At 34.4% G+C, this 22,005-nt stretch overlaps 1 protein-coding gene across 12 annotated transcripts in view; it reads left to right on the top strand.

Moving 5' to 3' along the window:
- SHOC1 (shortage in chiasmata 1) overlaps nucleotides 1-21,110 on the top strand; it is an 85,566-nt gene extending 64,456 nt beyond the window's left edge. For 9 of the 12 annotated variants that reach the window (XM_045042834.1, XM_045042836.1, XM_045042835.1 and 6 more), the window contains 9 exons: nucleotides 1,215-1,393; nucleotides 2,917-3,034; nucleotides 4,353-4,464; nucleotides 5,730-5,851; nucleotides 9,933-10,026; nucleotides 13,114-13,245; nucleotides 15,711-15,860; nucleotides 16,732-17,692; nucleotides 20,870-21,110. In XM_045042834.1, coding sequence (XP_044898769.1) covers nucleotides 1,215-1,393; nucleotides 2,917-3,034; nucleotides 4,353-4,464; nucleotides 5,730-5,851; nucleotides 9,933-10,026; nucleotides 13,114-13,245; nucleotides 15,711-15,860; nucleotides 16,732-17,692; nucleotides 20,870-20,970 — 1,969 coding nt within the window. In that variant the 3' untranslated portion in view covers nucleotides 20,971-21,110. Of the gene's footprint in view, nucleotides 1-1,214; nucleotides 1,394-2,916; nucleotides 3,035-4,352; nucleotides 4,465-5,729; nucleotides 5,852-9,932; nucleotides 10,027-13,113; nucleotides 13,246-15,710; nucleotides 15,861-16,731; nucleotides 17,693-19,522; nucleotides 19,561-20,869 lie in introns of those variants that run through there. The other 3 variants (XM_045042837.1, XM_045042838.1, XM_045042841.1) reach the window with 3 other exon arrangements.
- The last annotated feature ends 895 nt before the right edge of the window (nucleotides 21,111-22,005 follow it).

The following is a 22,005-nucleotide window of genomic DNA, read 5'->3' as shown; positions in this document are numbered from 1 at the left end:
ATTTATTCATCTATGGGAAATAAACATACCAGTTTCACAGATTTCTTCACAATTTCTCCTGGAATTTAACTTTTTAAAAAGGCTTAATAAAACCTGAAATTAATCAATATCTCTCTCCTCTTCCTGAAAAATGTATTATATTAGAACACTTGAACTCAGGTCATTGCCTTATGTATTATATATTATTGTTGTCCAGAATTTTAGTTCAGTCTTGTTTCAATATCCCTGAATTATCATTGTTATTTTTAGTACAGGAAGTACCCATTTAGACTTACCCTTGTTTATACCAGTTTTGGGTTTTTTTGCTCAGCATTGTTTCTTATATCTCCTTCCTTTCTTTGGAGTTCTCTTTCTTCCTGAAGTATATCCTTTAGAAATTCGTTCAGTGAGAGCATGCTAATAATAAAATTCAGTGTTGACATGTCTAAAAACGTTTTTATTTTGCCTTACTTTATGTAGAAATTATTTATTTCCAATACTGAGATCCAAATTATAAAAAGAGGTGTAAATCAAGTAGAAGCTCATAAAAGCACTTATGTCTATTATCTATCTGGATATCTCTATATAGAAAATATCAGTAGAGATTTTTCATTATAGCAAGTGCTATTATATGGAATCTGAAGATGGAAAATATAAACTTATGATATTTAAGTATCCATCTTTGGTTGTTGCTAAAGCATCTGTGAAGCTCACTGAGAAAAAGAAAAACCATTTCAAAGTTGTCAGATAATATTCTATTATATAGATCCTCAAAGATGAAAACCTCACATGTATAAGAGAATGAGATTGATTTCTCATGGTGATTTGTCTGTTATTGATAGGACTCAGTTAATAGTCCTTTGCATTTGGGGATGTGAAGTAGTCCTGTTTTTTAAAAAAAAATGTATGACCATCAGGGTGCTTGGCTGGCTCAGTCAGAAGAGCATGTGACTCTTGATCTTGGGATCATGGGTTTGAGCCCTACATTGGGTGCAGAGACTACTTAAAAATAAAATCCTTAAAAAAAAGAAAATGTATGACCATCAAAAGGAAAGATAAAGAGAGATTAGCACAACTGGAGAACAAATCAACAGAAAATACACCAGTGCCTTTCCAAGATAAGCAGGCACAGACTAGAGAAGAATAAACTAGCCAAAAACAGTCATCTTTTTAGCCTTCAAAGTAAATAATGACACAAATATAATTCCATTTTCTTGGCTTTCCTTTGTCTTCAGTACAAGTTCCTGTGTAGTTGCACATAATCAATATATTGGAGCTGATTTCCCTTGGAGTAACTTCTCATTTGTGGTGGAATACAATTTTGTAGAAAACTCTTGTTGGACTAAACACTGCGAGAAATTAAATATTCCTCACATGGCCTTTAAAGTGATTCTTCCAGACACAGTATTAAAGAGTAAGGATATAAACTAAAGTCCTTTTGTTGCTGAGGTAGAATGGAAATTGTCTGTTTTCTGTTTCTGATCTGTGGAGATGAGAATGAGCTATGGCATTAGAGGACTTGAGTTCAAGCCCTAACCTCACCACTCGGGTGTGACGTTGGGCAGGTTCTTTCCCTCTTACCTCATATTCATTTGTAAAGTAAGCTTTACTGATGATATCTGTCTTCATCTCTTTACCTTCTAAGTTTTATTTATAATAGCCCAATTTAATTATGATTATATCGCATTTTTTTGTATTTATATCACATTTTGTATTTCGTATCTCATTTATATCATATTTTTAATTGAATTTTAGGGGAAATTTTGTTGTGGTATGTTGACTGATTCAGAAAACTTAATATGCAACAAAAAGTTACACACAGACACTTAGAGAAGACTCTAAAACCACTTTGTATATCATTTGGCTTCTCTGTATTTCTCAGCAACCCTTCACATGACTCAGATTGTGAATTCTCACCTCCATTAAGCTTCATATGACTCAGATTGTGAATTCTCACATCCATTAAGTAAAAAAAGCCTGTACATTTTTAGTCCCAGGGCATTCCTTTCAATACTTGCCATAAATTACTTTCTATCCACCTCAAATCTGAGTGGGAAGTTTGAATTCTGAGACATTCTAGTTCAGTTCTAAAATACAGTCACCATAATGGTTACTTTGGAATTTTTGATAAACAGAATTAAATGTTAAATTAATTAAATAATTGAAACATGGGCCCAAGAAAAGATAAAAGCATCCTAGTTTATAGGTAGAGGCTTCTTCCAGTCTCTTGAAGATGAACTTAATATTTTCAACCATTCCTTATTTGGAGCATTTACAACACTTCAGTTTTCCACTACTGTACTACAAGATTTATAGTAGTTTATTATATAATTTTATATACTGTTCTAAGAAGTGAAATGAATTGCTGGGTCAAAAGTATATACACATTTACATATTGTCAAATATCCTTCCAGAAATGCTATCTCAATTCATATTTGTGCAGAAAGTGTAAGAGAATCCTTTTCCCAATATCTTTATAGTAACTAGGTATTATTATTCTAAGTCTTTGACAGAATTATAGGCAGAAAATATTTTATAGTTATATTATAGTTAATTAATTATAGATAATTAATGTCTTGATTATCCATATCTTTTCATACATGAATTGATCTTATATAGCCATTCTTTTGTAAATTGCCTGTTAATGTTCTTTGTCCATTTATCTATTGAGGTATTTATTATTTTCCTATTGATCTGTATCATATAGTAGTTTTAGTAAATTCTGTTAACTGTGTTTTATTTCTAGGTAATAGGATAACATATGCTTTTTATTTTATTCTTCAGACCTTTCTTTATTCTGATTTCTGATTTTTTACAGTGAATATGTTTTATTTTTATACTGCTCCTTGAACATACACTTGTTATTCTCATGTTTAATAAAAAAGAGAAAGAGCTGAAAGATGAGAAACAAATATTTATAAGCTTTCTTTCATTTAGGAAGAACCTTGCTGGATAGTTTTGGGGGCTTTCTTTTGGAAATTCAGGTTCCATATGTGTTTTTTGCATCTGAAGGACTTCTTAATACTCCAGAAATTCTTCAGTTGCTAGAATCCAAGTAAGTTATTGATTTCATAACTTTTAGCAAGGGTATATATATATTCTAAATGACTAACCATTATGCTATATATGCAGTATTATTATTTCTCTCTGATTCAAGCCTGCAATTATATCATATGAATAGTTTTCCAAAGAGTTTATGTCAAGTTACACTTCTCTCCCTGTAGTACACCATCATAATTACTGAATGTTATCTTTTTTGGCAATATACATCAATCTTGTGGAGAAAAAAATGTTTCATTATTGTTTAAATTTATATTTTAATTTCATTTCTTTTGTTACCAGCAAGTACAAACACTTTATGTGTCTTTTTTTTTCTGTGAATTATATGGTCATATCTTTGGGTCATTGATAATATGGAGAATGAGTGTTCTTATTTAGAGGGCCTTAAATACTGCCTGGGAAATAGGACTATGAAGTTCTAAATAAATTCTCAAATTTTTAGACTTTAAGTACTGAGGTCAGACCAGCACTGAACATTTTAAAATCATATAAAACACTTTATCACAGCATACAAGTTGTCACAGAAATATTAGACATTGGGCTATATATCAAGGAGGAATAACTGAGCTGTGACCTTAATTAAAATACAGATCTAAAAATAAATAAATAAATAATACAGATCTATTTTCCATGCTTTTGTTTTTAAATCTTAAGGCTATGGGGCATTCACAGAAAACTATGAGCTTACAAAAGGTAGTTAAAATCTAGGCCAGTTTTAAGGAAAGAGAAAAGAAAATTCTGATAAATGCAGAATGTTTTAGTCTATTACAAAGTGTTTTGATTTCATGAATTATTATTTAAAGCTGGAAGAAATTGGTCAGTACAGTTATAATAGTATTATGTGCAGTAATATTTAGTAAAATACCTACGGCAATGCACATCTTAACGAATTTTTCATATATACTGAATAAATCATAATTTAATTCCTCAAATTTATAAAGTAGAATAAATTGATATATGAAAGAAAAAGTGCAGTCGTTAAAATAATTTAATATGCAAGAGGACAATACAGACTTTCTTAAAGAATTTTTCTGGGACGCCTGGGTGGCTCAGTCGGTTGGGCGACCGACTTCAGCTTAGGTCATGATCTCAGGGTTCGTGGGTTTGAACCCTGTGTTGGGTTCTGTGCTAACAGCTCAGAGCCCAGAGCCTGGAGCCTGCTTCGGATTCTGTGTCTCCCCTCTGTCTCTGCCCCTCCCCTGCTCACGTGTCTCTCTGTCTCTCAAAACTGAATAAACATTAAAAAAATAATAAAACAAAAGAATTTTTCTTAATCATTTCATGATGTCACCTAAAAATATGGTATTTTACAGCTATAATATCACACTAGTGGAGAGAAGCTGCAGTGAGTCACTGAAACTCTTTGGAAGTACAGAGTGTTATGTAGTGGTGACAGTTGATGAACACACCGCCATAGTTTTGCAGGTAAAACTAGACAGTAAGAAATACAAGCCAAATATCTGTGTAATTTATTATTAGCTCTACTATAGAGAGCTTAACTATAATATTAGTGATTTCTTCCAAAACTTTGCAAATGGACCACAAGTACTAAAATCATCACTATACAAAATTACTATTACCAAACTTCTTCAATGCCTTATAATTTTTAACATACTTTAAGAGGACAAAGCAAATACGGAATCTTTAATGTTATATATTGACTATTTTAAAATATATTTATAGAATAATTATAGTGTTGAAAACCTGAAAAATCAAATCCTAGCTACTATGCTTCTTAACAGGTGGTAGTATATTAATCCATGATTAGTGATATGAGATTTTCTCTAAAGTAAGTAGGGGTTACCTATAAGTAAGCTGATTAAAAAAAAAAAGATTCTCATTAAAAAATCCCTATAGTTTGGAATTTAAGATTTACAAATTCTTGACTGAATCTCCTTGATATGTTTGCTTGATTGGAGTACAAAGAAATTAATTCAGTAGGGTGGGAGTGGGGAGCAGAAACCAAGTTTGATGGTATGGAGTATAAATTAATGGCAAAGATTATGATAACATAAGTCTGATTTAATGAGCAAATGTTAACAATATGGAATTATATGATGGAAACACCAGGCTCTATTAGAGGGTTTCTTGAGAGAAACCATGTCTTACATATTTGAAGTTTTTAAAAAACAATTATTTGGGGGAAATACTGTTTTAAAACTTTTAATTCAGTTACATAACTTACTGTCAGAGTAAGACATTTCCTGAATCATTCACTCTATAGAATTTAATTGTGTTAAAGGAAAAAGGGATTGATGGGCCATTAGAGAGCAATTCCTGGAAGTCCATTGACTGCTTCCTTCCTTAAGTAATAAGCAATCAGTGCAGATTATCCCATGGGCTTTTAAATGTATTTTATTTTGCCCTTATGAGTAGCCAGATCTCTATCTATAAAGGACCTTGCCTGAATAGGGACACTCTGTAGGTGGCTTTCTTCGTATCTAGGACTTTGGGAGATTCACGAGCTGTCCTTGCTTAAGCTATCATTCGCTGTTTGACATCTACTACATAATTTTCCCCCTACTACTTCCAGTGTGATTTTAATTTCTCCATAAAATTTAGGGAGCCCATACTCATGTTTCTTCTCAAGTTATAATTTATATATCATGGATTCTTAAAATAGGGTAACAATAACTTCAAAACAGCTGTTCAACCTAGTGAACCTTTTTATTTTATTTATTTTCTGGTAGGACCTAAAAGAATTGAATTGTGAGAAGGCATCGGACAATATCATTATGAGACTGATGGCATTATCATTCCAGTACAGCTATTGTTGGATAATTTTATATACCAAAAAAACATTAAACTCAGAGTAAGTAAACATTTCTTTATCCAAAGTTACATTTATATTTAAGTTATTTGATCCTCTTCTTTGAATAAAAATCGTTATGCAAATTTTCCACTTGCTCATCTAGTTCGCTTTAAGTCAGGGATCCTCCAGGTGGAGGAGCCATGCCCATAGGAATTTGGGATGCCCATAGGAATTAGGATTTGGGAGATGATGTATTTCCCCTAGACGTTCTGTGCAAATCACCCTCCCCTCCTCTACTTCACTAAGAATTGCAGCTTTAAGTGTCATGTTTTATTACTTTTTATTTCTGAACTTGTATGTTAAAAGATGTCATTAAGTCACTCTCTCTAAAATCTTATTAAATATACCAACAAAACAGCATCTTTTGGGGCAGCTGGATGGCTTGGTTGGTTAAGCGTCCGACTCTTGGTTTCAGCTCAGGTCATGAACCCGCGGTTTGTGAGTTTGAGCCCCACATCGGGCTTTGTGCAGACAGTGTGGAACCTGCTTGGAATTCTCTCTGCCCCTCCCCTGTTTGCTCTCTCTGTCTCTCTGTCAAAATAAATAAATAAATTTAAAAAAAAATTTTAAATAGCATCTTTCTATACTTTCTGTCATTGATGTGCTTAACTTAAAAATTACAAAAAAATCCATGCCGAGACACTGGCTTAATTTGTCATTATATGTCTCTCCTTTCCCTCATCTCTACATTTTATGAACCCACTGCTTCCACTTCCTTTTTTTCTCTGCAGTCTGGCACTTCTTCCTACATCTGTACTTATCTCTGTCTCTCAGGGCAACTCATCATTCATGGCTCTCTCATGATCAGCTCCAAAAATATTTTCATCTTCCACTGCTCTAAAGCGTTTAAGCCTGTTGTCAGTGCCTTCTTACTCGAAGCCCTTCAGTCCTATGATGAGTCAATGTTTTGATCTTCCATCTCTCTAACTACTCTTTCTCTGTCTATACCTCTTCTTCCTTGTCCCCGTCTTCAGATACATCTGAATTGTCTTCTTTCTTCTATTTGATCCACTGGAAATCTTCCCCACTCCCATGGATTCAGTTACCATCATTCTGCATATAAATTATGATATATACATCTGCAGCTGTAGTCTCTCTTTGAAATTGCTGACATGTATCTCTAATTTTCTGTTAAATATTTCCACCCTCATATTTTATAGGCTCTCAAACCTAACATGTTCCGCGGCGAATTTATTATATTCTCTATCCTCTTCAAAACAATATCTCCTCTTTTCTGCCCTTTAGCTATTTATGACCATTGCCTTTCTTTTAGTCACCAAGTTTAGAAAACAAATCCTATAGATTTAACCACTATCTCTTTTTTTTTATTAATCCCCCCTCTCCATTTATGTTACCAGCATCTTAGTTCAGATTCTTATTATTTTATGTGGACTGTTACAATAGACTACCAACTGCTTTCCCACCTCCAGATGGCTCTCAGTGTTACTCTCCATAATCTGTCAGACATCCAATTAATATTCCTAAAACCAGGCTGTTACTGTTTCACTCCGATAAAAAGCCTTCACTGACTTTCCCATTATCTACTGAATACATACAATTCACCCAAATATTCAAATTCTTCAGAGTATAATCTCAACTTATATTTTCAGCTTAGTTTTCACTGCTTTCCATTTCAGCTAGAAGGATTTCTCATTGGCTTGCAAATATGGTCCTGGTTTTCCTACTTCTACTTTTGCCAGTACATTTCTCTCTTTCTACGATACCGTCTACTTCCTCTAACTATTTCATCTGGTGAAATTGTGCCTATTTTTCAGAAACTATCCCCAAATACCACTTTTTCTATTCAGTCTTTCCTTAATACCCGCCCCCCAACTCACACGTACAAATAGATATTTAGTTGTGACCTCTCCATCCCTTGAACTCCTTAGCTCTTTGTCTTTTCCTCATCTTTGATATTTATCACATTTTGTTTTGTATTATCATTTTAGAGTACTTGCTTTATGGCACCTCATATTGTTTCATATGATAGATGCTTAGTAAATATTCCTTGACTGAATGAATGCATCTTTCCTACTAAATTGAAAACTAGTCTCATTCATTTTTTAAATCTCTACAGTTATCATGCAACACATACCACATCACTCACAGTAGAAGTTTTAAAAATATTTAATTTAGTTATTAGAGAAGGTAGAGACATCTTACCTTATTTGACATGGCCTGTGTGACTTTTTTCTTTATTGACTTTTTGCTTGACTCCATTTTTGTTTATCTACTGTTCTGAGCTCTTTGTATATGATTATTATTAAGTGGAAATAAGTTTAAGTTAGAATATAAGAGTCCAAACTCCCTGGTTCTTATTCCTTTTTCTATTAACAATAACCTTTGGCAAGTCATTTAACCTTGCTTTTCCTTTCTACCAGAATTGAAAAAGAAAAATAATAATTTAGATCTAAAATCTTCATTTTGAATATTAGTAAAGTCTCTGAAGCATTTTAAGCTTGGAACTTGCTTATAAAGCATTAAAGCTTTATCAAGATCTTGGAAGTATTATAGAGATAAAACTGCTTCGAAAAGATTTTTAAGTTGTTTTTAGATTGCTTTCCACATATGTTCTAGAGGTGCAATTGAAGTATAAGCAAAAAAGAGGAGATTCACACTTATTCTTACCCAGATTTTCAGGGAAACAAACCCCACTAATTATGTAATAGCCTGAGATAGTTTTATGTTCAGGATGTGACGAGCTATTTATTCACAATAAGATGTTATTATAAAATGTAATTATTTTCAGACTTCTAGGTATCTCAGCTCTATATTTTTAGATTTATAAAAACATTTAAGAAGTATCTTAATCAACTGACCAAATGAGGAAAATTCAACATACAAAACAAAATTGCTTGAGTTACCTTAGTAGTTACCTTAGTGTTAGGACTCCTGAGGACTACTCCCAGGTTTGATGATTTGATAAGAAGATTCACAGGACTTGGCATAGACTTGGACTCATGGCTATGATTTATTATAGTAAATGGTTACAAGGCAAAGTCAGCGAAGGTAAAAAGTGCATGGAGCAAAATCCAGAAGAAGCTAGAAGGAAGCTTCCAAGAATCCTAGCCTAGTGGAGTCACACAGAATGTGCCTAATTTCTGCAGCAAAGAGTTGTGACAACACTTATAAAATATCATCTGCCAGGGAGACTCACTAGAGACTCAGTGCCCAGGGCTTTTACTAAGGACTGGTCGAGTAGGCACTGTCTGCCTAGCACATACCAAAATTCTAGACTCCAAGAAGGAAAGCAGGTGTTCAGCAGAAACCACATTGTTTGTACTGTTTAGGCACAGTGAGTGACTCTTATTGGTCACTCTTATGAAATAGCTCACCTGAGAAAGAAACTAGCTGGGGAAACAAGAGCCAAGAAATTAAGAGCCCTTATCTCAATGATATTGAGACCCTGGATCCGACAGTGTCTTCCCTGGACTTCTTAGTAATATGAGCCAATAAATTTCCTTTTTGCTTCTTAGGGTATTTAAAGTGGATAAAGGTAGTAGAAATATCTATCCAAAGCTTAAGACTCACATCTGATCTGCTTAATAACCATAGAAGAAGAAAAAAAGTAGTTTTTTAAAAAATTGAGATATAATTGACATACCACATTGTGTAAGTTTAAGGTCTACAACATGCTGACTTTATGTATTTATATACTGCAATATGATTACCCATGTAGGGTAATGATCTTTTTAAAAAGTGTTTTTTTCTAACAGTTCAGGAAAAAAGAGCCAGGGAGGACTCTAGTGAGCCTGGCTCTGGTCACATATTCATATCTGAACCTGGTACTTTGGCCAGGGAGATAGAATATTTTAGTTTGTGTCAGTCAGCTAGCCATCCCTGAGTCAGTAAGGGTATGAGTTAAACTCTCCTCAGACACACTCTCAGCATCCCCTAGATTTAACTGGATTGTTAAAGAATGGAGGTGGAGCCATCTTTTCAAAAGAATGCTGAGCCTACCACACTAGCATTACTTTAGCCAGATTATTCTAATAATATGAAATGTCAAAAGGAAATGAACTTCTAATAAGTAGAATCAGACATCAAATGAGTACAAGAATAGTAATATAATCTTTTTTAGGTACCATCTTACAGAAAAGGCACTTCATCATCTAGCACTGACTTATGCAGCTTTGGTTTCATTTGGGCTAAAATCAGAAGAACTGGATGTAAAGGTATTCTTTTCTTACATGTTTGTTTTAATAAACCAAAATTATACTCAAACTCAAGTGCCCAGCTAGTAAACTAAAAAATTCTTAAAAGCCTTTTAACAGTTTTCAAATTAATAAATATTCTTTCCACTTAAACTTCTGTTCTAAAAGCCTTTAATGAATTTAAAGTCATATTTTATCTCTTAATTACTATTTGGCAGGATATGAATAAAAAATATTTGTTGATCAAAAATGTTTGCTTATGAAAGATACACTCTTTTTATCTGCTGTAATCATCTCTAACCAGTGTCTTTTCTTTGTTTTCAATGTCCCACTCTGAAATTTAGACACTTCCCCCAATTCAGGGCTCAGTCCTCTTCAGTTATCACTTTATACTCTTTCCTTAATAAACTCAGACATTCCCACAAATTTAGCTTTCATTTCTGAGTATAATCCTTAAAAATTTCCTGATTTTTCTTTAGATCTGTACCTGTATTCTAGCATTCTACTGGAAATCTTCACATGAATATCCCACAAGTGCCTCAAACTCTGCATTTCCAAAACAAAACTTCTCATTCTCCCCAAACTTAGTTTATGGCATTACTATTGTAACCTAATCAGTAGTAGGTTACTATTGTAACATAATCAGTCTTTAGAACATGTCCCTCTATCCTACTCCTGCTATTTCCCAAATTCAGGCCTTTGGAGTTTTAAGCAACTTCCTGACTAATGTCCTTATTTCTAGTTCTACTCCAGTGCATCATATATATTGACATCACTTATATTTCTGAAATACAGCTGTGAATATTTCACTTCCTGGGCTGTAAGCTCCTGAAGGAAAGGAAACATGTTTACTTGTTTTCATATTCCTGGCACCCAGCACAGTGCCAAGTACGTAGTAGGCTCTTAATAAATAGTTGTTGTTACGTTGAATTTTCTTGCTCACAAGACCTTCCATAGCTTCTTACTTTATTGAAAGAGAGATCAAACTCAGCTGGTTTCAAATTTCACAATTTGGCCCCTAGTAATCCTTCCTTTAGCATCATTCTACTCACCATTTCCTGAATATGACCACACTATCACCTTTAAGCCATTGCACTAACATATCATCCCAGCCTGTCTCTTCCTTCCCCCTAACCACCAGCCTTCATAGTTCTGTCTGTTTTTGCCTGGCTCAAACACTATCTCCTTTAAGAAATGTGTCCTGTTACACGGCTCAGGTGATCTCATGGTTTGAGGGTTTGTGCCTGTCAGGCTTTGCACTGACAGTGCAGAGCCTGCTTGGGATTCTCTCTCTCCATTCTTTCTGCCCCTCCCCCGCTCGTGCTGTCTCTGTCTCTCTTAAAATAAATAAATAAACTTTAAAAAAATGTTCCCCAGTTATACCCTCTCAGGATAAATCTCTCCTCCCATTCTCCCAGGAGCACTTTATGCCTTTATTATAGTATAAGGTATTCATTCATGTACCTTCCACCCTGGAGGGTAAAAACTAGGCCCTTTTTCTTTGTAAAATGTATAGCATCTAGCACATTACTTTATAAACACTAAAAATATTCAACAAACATCTACTAAATAAAATTAAATCAAAACACATTAAAATATGTCACCAATACTCAAGTCTCCCATTCTTCTGACTTAATAACATTATTACATAAAAGGGGCTCCCTAGACTCATATTATTTTAGAATATATTGTTGCTTTACCTCACTGTATTTAGTAGTATAGTTTTTGGCTTTTTAGAGCACATCAGTTATGGGTTTAAAAAAATTTTTTTCAGGCATCTGAAGAGCCTAGCCATAAAAGAAACATGAGGAAGTTTAAGTACATTTTCTTAAACTAAAAGAATATACTGCTCTTAGTGTTAGGCTATGTTTTATTCTAATGTCAAAAAAAGGTCTATGTCTTTATGAACTCATTTTGCAGAAAAATGCATAGATAAACACATATGCAAAATTTTGAAAACAGTGTTAGGGGGTTTCTGAATCTCTCAAAGCCTAGCCATGAGCTCCAGAATCCTTGCTCTAATAAATTAAGGTAATATTCATTATCATCACCATAAAATTGTGCCTTTATACATTTATATAAACGTGTCAAATCTTCTCAAAACATCCAAAACTGAAATAAAATTAATTTGGAATCAAACAGTGTTGTTTCTATACACTCTATATGTACTTAATACAGTTTAAAGAAAATCCTTCTTTAGAATACATGTATTCCCTACAGGTATGTATTAACAGTCTTGTATTTGTTACTCTTCTTGTGAAATAAAAAATTGTCATAATGATTTTATAAGGTTTCTACAGTCTCTATTTCTTGAATTTTCACTACAGGACAGGGTGTTTATATTTCTAAGATATGACTGTTTAGGGCAGTATTCTCTATCCACATTAAACTGCTAACCCATGGACTATACTTCCTTCAACTGAATCTAAAAGATGAAGGTAAAAATAGAACTGAAAGCAGAAGAAAAAGGCTGGCATTTCGAAAGAGAAGGGCCTGGAGGAAAACACAACTGAAAGACAGGAAGTAGGAAATATTAAGAAACTTTTTTTAAAGTTTAGTACACAGAGCATAGTATCAAATAAGCCAATATTGGGTGAACAACTCCCAAAATACTCTAAATGAAAACTTTTTTTCTTTTCAAATACATATCAACTTCATCTGTAAATATCCTTTTTTAAAAAAGTATTTGAAAAAGCTTGCAGTATATTTTTAAAATTCTTATTTTTGGTAACTATTAGAGTTAACTTGGAAAAGCAAAATATTAAATATTATTAATGATAATCTAAATTGCTTTGCTTCTAACATAGGTGAAATATAAAACCAAATATGTTATTTTAACAAATTATTAATAAATGCCAAATGGGAGTAAAGAAATTTAGTTCCAAAAATTGGAAAACTATAAAGATACCACGTTTAAAGAAGGGAAGAAAATTGCTTAGACTCACAAAATATGCTGGATTTCACATAGATACTTTAATAAGTTATACCTAAAATTATATTCAAAGGTTAAAATCAGGGCTTTTTTCTTCTAATTACAAACAGTTTTTGCAAGATATATTTTGCTCCCTAATATTTCCTATAATCTAACATATAGAAAATATATTTTAGCTTGTACTTGCCCCAGGAGTGGAAGAGGCTGCACTGATAGTCCGACAAATTGCTGATCACAGTTTAATGACCTCGAAGAGAGATCCTTATGAATGGTTGGATAAATCCTGGCTTGAAGTGTCACCATCTAAGGTTCATCCCCTAAATGTGTAAATTAGATATTTGCAAAGCAAGTATAGATACATATACTTGAATTCTCTTTTTGGTTGCATATTTTTGTCCTATAATGTTTGCATAAGCATATAGAACAGTAACCATAATGTACAGTATTTATTTTTTTATTATTATTTTTTTTAACATTTATTTATTTTTGAGACAGAGAGAGACAGAGCATGAATGGGGGGAGGGCCAGAGAGAGGGAGACACAGAATCTGAAACAGGCTCCAGGCTCTGAGCTGTCGGCACAGAGCCTGATGTGGGCCTCGAACTCACAGACCATGAGATCGTGACCTGAGCAAAGTCGGACGCTCAACTGACTGAGCCACCCAGGCGCCCCAATGTACAGTATTTATTTAGATCATTTTCCAGAATCATGGGTATTTTGCAACTTGACAGAAGTATTTTAATGAACTTTTAATGCCTAATATTTTTAAAACATAACTTTTTCTAATTCATAAATTTATACATTTAAGAGTGGTAAATATGATAATAGCAAAATTCCATCATTGCCTTTGTCAGTAATTAAGTTACATAGTCAAAACTGAAAGTAGAGTTGTAAAATATTCGTAAGATTGAATAGTAACTTTTTAGAAATTCCTTCAGGTTAAGCATAATATGTCTAAGTTCTCATACCAACCTTATATCTCAGTTTCCTTTATTTTTTTAATATATTCAAATCATGAAACCATAAAAAAAGAATAATAGAGCTTTTTATTTACTAACATGGAATTACCTTTAAGCTATATTAAATGAAAAATGAAGTTGTGGCATACAGTTTGTATCCTACCACTTGAACAAGGGGAAATTAATATTTGTATGTGTTTGTAAGTAAATAAAATATCTCTGGAAGAGATCATGATAATGCTATCAAGAAATGATAACATTAGTTACCTCCAGACAGGAAAATTGGGGTAATGGGGGCAGGAAGATGAGAGTTTTTACTGCACACCTTTTTTGATAAGTTTATTTATATATTTTTCGAGAGAGACAGAGGGCACAAGTGAGGGAGGGGCGGAGAGAGAGAGGGAGACACAGAATCTGAAGCAGGCTCCAGGCTCTGAACTGACAGCAGAGAGTTGGACATGGGGCTCGAACCCACAAACCATGAGATCATGACTTGAGCCACAGTCAGACGCTTAACTGATTGAGCCACCCAGGCACCCCTACTGCACATCTTTTAGTACCCTTTGAATTTTGAACCATGTGCCTATTTTGCCTATTCAAAAAATAAAATTATAAAGCAAATAAATATTCGTGTATTCATATACATTAAAAAATATTCATGTATAATCAATCACAGAATTTTTATATGCCTAAGCAAAACATAGTACTATTGGCAAGTATGGGTATAATTAATTATGGGATGTATATATGTCTGCAGTTTCCCTATTACCAAGGCATGTCTAATCTACTCACATGTCTGTCATTTGATTTTATCAAAGAGGGTGCAAAAAGCCAGTATATCCCAGAAAGAAGAGGGAATATGACAATAATAAAAGATGGCTGCTATATTTCTAGATTATTATGAGATCTCTCTGGAACACATTTTTAGGCCATCAAGGTCAGTTCTGGTTGATAGAAGTTCTTCCTCTATTCTTCACAGCAAGGCTTTCCTGAAACTACAACATCTGTTAGATATCATAAACATGGTTCATCTTAAATCAAATAGTGATAGTAACATATGGCCTACAAAGGATGAGCTAAAGAAATCTTGAGGTACTAAAGTCCCTGAAAACATTTTCATTAGACAATTTACCATTAGAGGGGTGCCAGGGTGGCTCAGTCAGTTAAGCACTGGACTCTTTGGCTTAGGTCATGATCTCACGGTTCATGCTTGAGAATCTCTCTCCTTTCTTTCTGCCCTCCCCCAGCTCGTGCTCTCACTCTCAAGATAAACAAACATTTTTTGAAAAAAGAAAAGAAAATCTACCATTATATAATACAATTGTCATTTGAAGGAGATGAACTGTAACAAGTTTTTTGGATGAATGATTGAAATGAATGAACTTTAAGATCTTTCCCAATTCTGAGAGCATATGAATCTTTTTTTCAAATATTTTCATTTATTTTTGAGGGGGAGGGGAAGGGCAGAGAGAGAGGGAGACAGTGGATCCAAAGTGGGCTCCATGCACAAAGCAGGCATCATGCTGTCTCCATCAGCAGAGAGCCTGATGCTAGGCTCGAACTCATGAACCACGAGATCATGACCTGAGCTGAAGTCAGATGCTCAACCTACTGAGCCACCCAAGTGCCCCTGAGAGCATATGAACTCTAACTGACAAAGAAGTTTCTTTCCCTACTAGCCATATTTTTTCCCCAGCATCTCAAATTGAGTGGTAGGTGCAATGACAAAAATTTTAATCTTCTAGATTGAGCAGAATAAAATGGGTTATTTTCAAAGGACCAGTGGCTGATTTTTCCTTTAAACTCTTTTCTAGGAAGAAATGTACTTACTTGACTTTCCATGTATTAACCCATTGGTGGCTCAGCTCATGTTAAATAAAGGACCATCACTGCACTGGATATTATTAGCAACTCTTTGTCAGCTTCAGGAACTTTTACCTGAAGTTCCAGGAAAAGTCTTAAAGGTTAGTTATTTGAATTCCATATTCTTATATGAATGTATTTCCTTTCCATTTGAGTATTGATTTTTGCCATAAACATTTTCAAAATGGAGGTATCCAAGTTTAATTGTTTTGGACTTCACATATTGACAAAGAAATTATGTACTTGAGGGGCACCTGGGTGGCCCAGTCAGTTAAGCCTCTGACTTAGGCTCAGGTCATAATCTCGTGGTTCACGAGTTTGAGCCCTTCATCTGTGCTGACAGCTCAGAGCCTGGCGCCTGCTTCAGATTCTGTGTCTCCCTCTCTCTCTGCCTCTCCCCCACTTGCACACACTCTCTCCCTCTCAAAAATAAATTTAAAAAACTTAAAAAAAATAATTTACTTGAACTAAATTTCTTAGAATTCTCATTGACTGTCAATCACATTATACATTTAAACCTATCTTATATAGATAATTCAGTACAGTCCATTTATCACACTTTAAATTATTTTGAAATGTTATTGTGCCCACTAATATGCAGTCACATACTCTATTCATATGTGTTTACATGATCTCTTCCAAACAATCCTGATGCCCTTCATTATAGTAGTAAAGAGAACTTTTAACTTTAGCCTTATTGTAAAAACTCTAATTTTTTATCAAGCAAATGACATTCATGTATAATTTGTGTAACTAAAAATTCTATTACAAGTGATTAGAAAAGAAATATAAATCATAAGTTTTTCTTTTAATGGAGCCTAATTATGTTATGTTCTTATTACATGGATCACTGTAATACCCTACTTATTTATATTTTGCTTTCTTTCCATATAGATAAGTGCTGTTATTTATATTTACTTGACTGGTGTGTATATTGTATTTGTATTACATTAATTTAAAAATTTTTTTTAGCATTTTTGTAGCATCACTTCCTTATTCAAGATTAGTTCTTCTTCCATAACAAAATCACCTCAAATTCCATCACCTCGGGAAAACGGGAATCAAGCTAGTACCATTACCTCCCAGAGTTCAGCTTGTGGCTCTTCAAACTCTGTCTTTCAAGAATATAATGAATACCAGAATTCACACATAGGAGCCACAGTGCACAAAGACACAAACATCACTTCAAACTATAACTCTTCCCTTATGCAACTCAGAGAAATGCCATGCATTTTATCACCTGTGACTTCTTATAATCAGGCCAGCTACCGGAAAGACTCCAGTTGTAATCCTAATATAGTACATAATCCTTTCCTAATTAATATAGGATCAAGGAACATGGCTGGTAACTCCTTTCAAAACTGGAATGATTCAGAGTCAGATGTTTTTTCTTTGGATCTAACACAAATGAACTGTGAAAATATAATATCACCAATTGACACTCAGAAGAGAGTTGCCCCTAATTTTATAAATAATCAGAAAAAGGGAACACATGTTGCAAAAGGACCTATAAATAAAGAAGTATGTACCCCTAACTTTTCACTGGAAGGCTCTCAATCTCCTCTTCCCTGGAACTTCAAGAAAAATGTATGGGAACAACAGAATCACTCATTCAACTCAGAATATGGTGAAAAGCAGACTACCTGTGACAAATGGTACTCTCAGAAAGATAATTTATTCACTAATCAGCAGAAATGTCTTTCGGATGAGGTAGAAAGCTTCCTTCATCAAAGTTCAAATGCTGGGACTAAAAAGACTTTCTGGAGAGAATTACCATCTGTCCCCAGTATGGATTTATTTTGCGCTTCTGATCCTAATGTAAATCAAAAAGAATTCAGCAGTCTTTATTTCCACCAAAGAGCTGGGAAATGTTTAGGACAGAAAAGGCACTCTGAATCTTCATCTAACTCAGGAGACAAAAAATCATTACCAGGTAACACTATCTAAAGTTAATAAAACTACTGGCAGATGTAATTTTAAAAGATAGAACCATCTCTAAACTAAAAAAAGAATTTTTGTTTGTTTGAATTACTATACTTAAAAATCTTCACTAGGGGCACCTGGGTGGCTCAGTTGGTTGGGCGTCTGACTTTGGCTCGGGTCATGATCTTGCAGTTCGTGGGTTTGAGCCCCACATCGGGCTCTGTGCTGGCAGCTCGGAGCCTGAAGCCTGCTTCGGATTCTGTGTCTCCCTCTCTCTCTCTCTCTCTCTCTCTCTGCCCCTCCCCTGCTCATGCTCTGTCTCTGGCTCTGTCTCTCTCAAAAATGAATAAACTTAAAAAAAAATTTTTTTAAATCTTCACTAACTTTGGGGTCAAAAAGAAAATCAAAAGTCTAATTATAGACATCTAAGAAAATAAATGTAAACAAAATATGTCAAATTCTTGTAGCTTTAGATGAACTAAGCATTAAGGGCGCCTGGGTGGCTCAGCTCGTTAAGCATCTGACTTCGGCTCAGGTCATGATCTCATGGTTTGTGAGTTCAAGCCCTGTGTGGCACTGTCACTACAGAGCCTGCATAGGTTTCTCTCTCTCTCTCCCTGTCTCTGCCCCTCCCCAATCACTCATTCTTTCAAAATAAATAAATAAATTTGAAAAAAAAAAAGTTAAAATAAATTGCAGTGATGACTTGAGGCTGTCAATCCTGAGTGCAATCACTGATAGAAAATAATAAAAGAGTACCTCCCAACTTGTATAGTGGACCCTTGAACAACACAGGTTTGAACTGCATGGGTCCACTTACACATGGATTTTTTTGATAAATACAGTATGGTACTGTAAATGTAGTTTTTCTTCCTTTTGATTTTCTTAACATTTTCTTTTCTCTAGCTTATTTGATCTTAAGAATATAGTATATAATACATATAACTTACAAAATGTGTGTTGACTATGTTATCAGTAAGGCTTCTGGTCAACAGTAGATTATTAGTAGTTAAGTTTTGGGGGAGTCAAAAGTTATAGATTTTGGGGGCACCTGGCTGGTTCAGTCAGTAGAGCATGTGACTCTTGATCTCACAGTCATGAGTTTGGGCCCCACGTCAGGTACAGAGATTACGTTTTTTAAAAAGTTACAGGGACTCCTGGGTGGTTGAGCATCAGTCAGTTGAGCATCTGACTCTTGATTTCAGCTCAGGTCATGATCCCAGGGTTGTAGAAGCGAGTATGGAGCCTGCTTAAGATTCTCTCTCTCTCCCTCTGCTCTGCCCCTCTCCTCTGCTTATGCTCTCTCTCTCTCTCTCTCTCTCTGAAATAAATTTAAAAAATAAAGTATTTAAAAAGTGATGTATAGAATTTGGGGGGGGAGGGTCTGGGAGCAGTCAGCCTCCCTAACACCCACGTTGTTCAAGGGTCAACTGTATAAGCCTCAGGATTCACAAAACTTGGATTTGGTCCTGTTTAATAGTCATAATTTGTTTTGTTCCTGATTTTAATGAGAAGTATTATCTCCCAAATCTTGTAAGAACTTTTGTGAGGAACAGATGCTGAATTTTATCCAAACATTTTTGGCACCTAGTGGGGAAAATCACACATGTTTTCTCCATTGACCCATTAATGTCAATGATTATATTAACAGGTTTACTAATATTAAATAATAATTGTCATTCTGTGATAAACTTAATTGGCTTTTGAAGAGTGATTCTTTTAATATGCTGTTGAATATGGTTGCTAATATTTATTTTTTTCATTATCTACATTCAAAATGCAATTAACCTGTTGTGTTCTTTATTTGTGCTGTCACATTCTGACATGAACTTTATTCCAGCTTCATAAATGAACTGAATGAAAATTCCATTTTTTTTTCCATCCTGGACCAAATCAAGTATGTGAATTACTATATGTTCTTAAACATAGGGTATCCCAGTGTATAAGATAATCCTCCCATTTTCTCAGTGAGATCTTAGAAACTATTTCTAATAACTTTTTTTAATGTTTTAAATGTTTTAATGAGAGAGAGAGAGGGAGAGAGAGAAAGAGAGAAATACCAGGGGGGCAGAGAGAGAGGGAAACACAGAATCTGAAGCAGGCTCCAGGTTCTGAGCTGTCAGCACAGAGCCTGATGCTGGGCTTGAACTGGTGAACTGTGAGATCATGACCTCAACCTAAGCTGGATGCTTAACTGACTGAGGCACCCAGGCACCCCTCTAATAACTTTAATATTTAAACTTTTAGGGATATGGATGGAATAGTAAAATGTCTACCTACATTTTAATTCATTAACTTAGTTATAAATATATTTTCCAATCATATATTAAATAAATAATGGCTTAGAAATATTTCTTTCCACTTTCAAATTTCTTTCAAAAAATAATTTTATTCAAATAGGTCACATGAATCTTTGATACTAGTATCATTAACACTATGGAAACTTTTGACTTTTTACTGTGGTTTCCCATAGCACATCATTACCTTCCACTGTTTAAGATGTAACACTTTTAGAATTGATGTTAATGCAGCCCTAGACAATTTATCCAAAGCCATTGGCATAACCTCAAGATAATGTTCTATTTGTCTTATATTACAGATGTGTATTTGTGACCTCTATGATACAATTACCTACTACATTTAAATATGCTTATAATGGCATCCAAATCTTGTAATTATGAGATTATATCCCCAGGAATAATTACCAAAACAGTTCTTAATATTTTAGCCTACTTTTTTACTGATTTAATCAATCAGCCTCTGTAAGTATCCAAATCTAGGATATTTCAGGCTAATGTGTCATATTTAATACAGTCATAGAAGGTGAGTCCATACATGATCACCACCTATCACATATCAGACCTCAGGATAAATTCTACAACATTACAGATTTGAGTTAAAGAACAGGCTTAATGAGTGAAAACTTAAATGAAGGAGTCTTAAATCCAGGGAGATTTAATGATTTGTGCAAAGCATGAGTATACAATATGTATACATGGCACTAATCAGTATTGGGCCATTAGGTACAGGTGCAGTTATGCTAAAAATGTAATTTTTATAGTCATTTTATCTCAGTTTGGAAATTTTAACACTTTGTAGATAGATGAAGAGATAGGATGCACTTGAATAACTGGAAAAAATAGCTATGTCAGAAATAAAATGGTTTTCCTTTTTCTCCTTTTAACAGATCTCATGTGTTCACAACTACCACAATTCAAAAAACGGCGTCTAGTGTATGAAAAAGTCCCTGGTAGAGTTGATGGACAAACTCGTCTGAGGTTTTTTTGAAAGAAAGGACAGTGTTCTGTGCCACATTCCTTTGTTTTTGATGAAAATCCAGTAACAAAATGATAGATTTGCTCATTTATTAAAGAAAATTCTGTCGTTAGATGTTCTTGGTGTTATCCATATTAAAATTTCAAAATATATATTCTGCCCTATAGTTTACATCTTTGTAAGTAAAATATTCTAATTAGCATAATTGTCATAACATCCAAATATCTTCCAGATTCACCCGAACATTGCAAAGCTTTTTTTTAGAGCAATAGTTACAACATATATTTTTAGAACAATAGCAATATATACATTTTAGTATATATATATATAAAAGGGATATTTAGTTGTCTTCTGAAAGCCATGCTGCTTCCCACCTTTCTTCCAGCAAGCCTTTTTAATTTTTTTTTATCTTTTAATGTTCATTTATTTTTTTGAGATAGAGACAGAGTGTGAGCAGGGGAGGGGCAGAGAGAGGGAGACACAGAATCCGAAGCAGGCTCCAGGCTCTGAGCTGTTAGCACAGAGCCCGACGCGGGGCTTGAACCCACAAACCGTGAGATCATGACACCGGCTAAGCCACCCAGGCGCCCTTCTTCCAGCAAGCCTTTTTTAAATGAGCCTCCATCTCAGTCTGACCCTTTAAGTCAAGAAGTTAAGATCACCAGAGTTGACCCTACATCACCAAGAAAGGGCAAAGTTAATGTTAGAGAACTTCCTATTTAAAGTGTTACCTTCAGGGGCACCTGGATCGCTGGGTGGGTTAAGTGGCCAACTGCAGCTCAGGTCATGATCTCATGTGAGTTGGAGCCCCAAATTGTGCTCTCTGCTGTCATCACAGAGCCCACTTCAGATCCTCTGTCCCTCTTTCTCTCTGCTCCCTCCCTGCCCATGCTCACTCTCCTTCTCAAAAATAAACATTAAAACAAATTTTTTAAAATAAATGGTTGCCTTCATAAACAAAAATTTAAAACAAATTACTAAGAAAATATTTGCTACCTACATAATAAAAAAAAGATTTACATTCCTAATATTCAAAGAATCCTACAA

This window comes from Felis catus, chromosome D4 (genome assembly GCF_018350175.1).
Source record: "Felis catus isolate Fca126 chromosome D4, F.catus_Fca126_mat1.0, whole genome shotgun sequence".
In the NCBI taxonomy this organism is placed as follows: Eukaryota; Metazoa; Chordata; class Mammalia; order Carnivora; family Felidae; genus Felis; species Felis catus.
The sequence above is the reverse complement of the archived record's forward strand: the minus strand, read 5'-3'. Positions and strand labels throughout refer to the sequence as shown.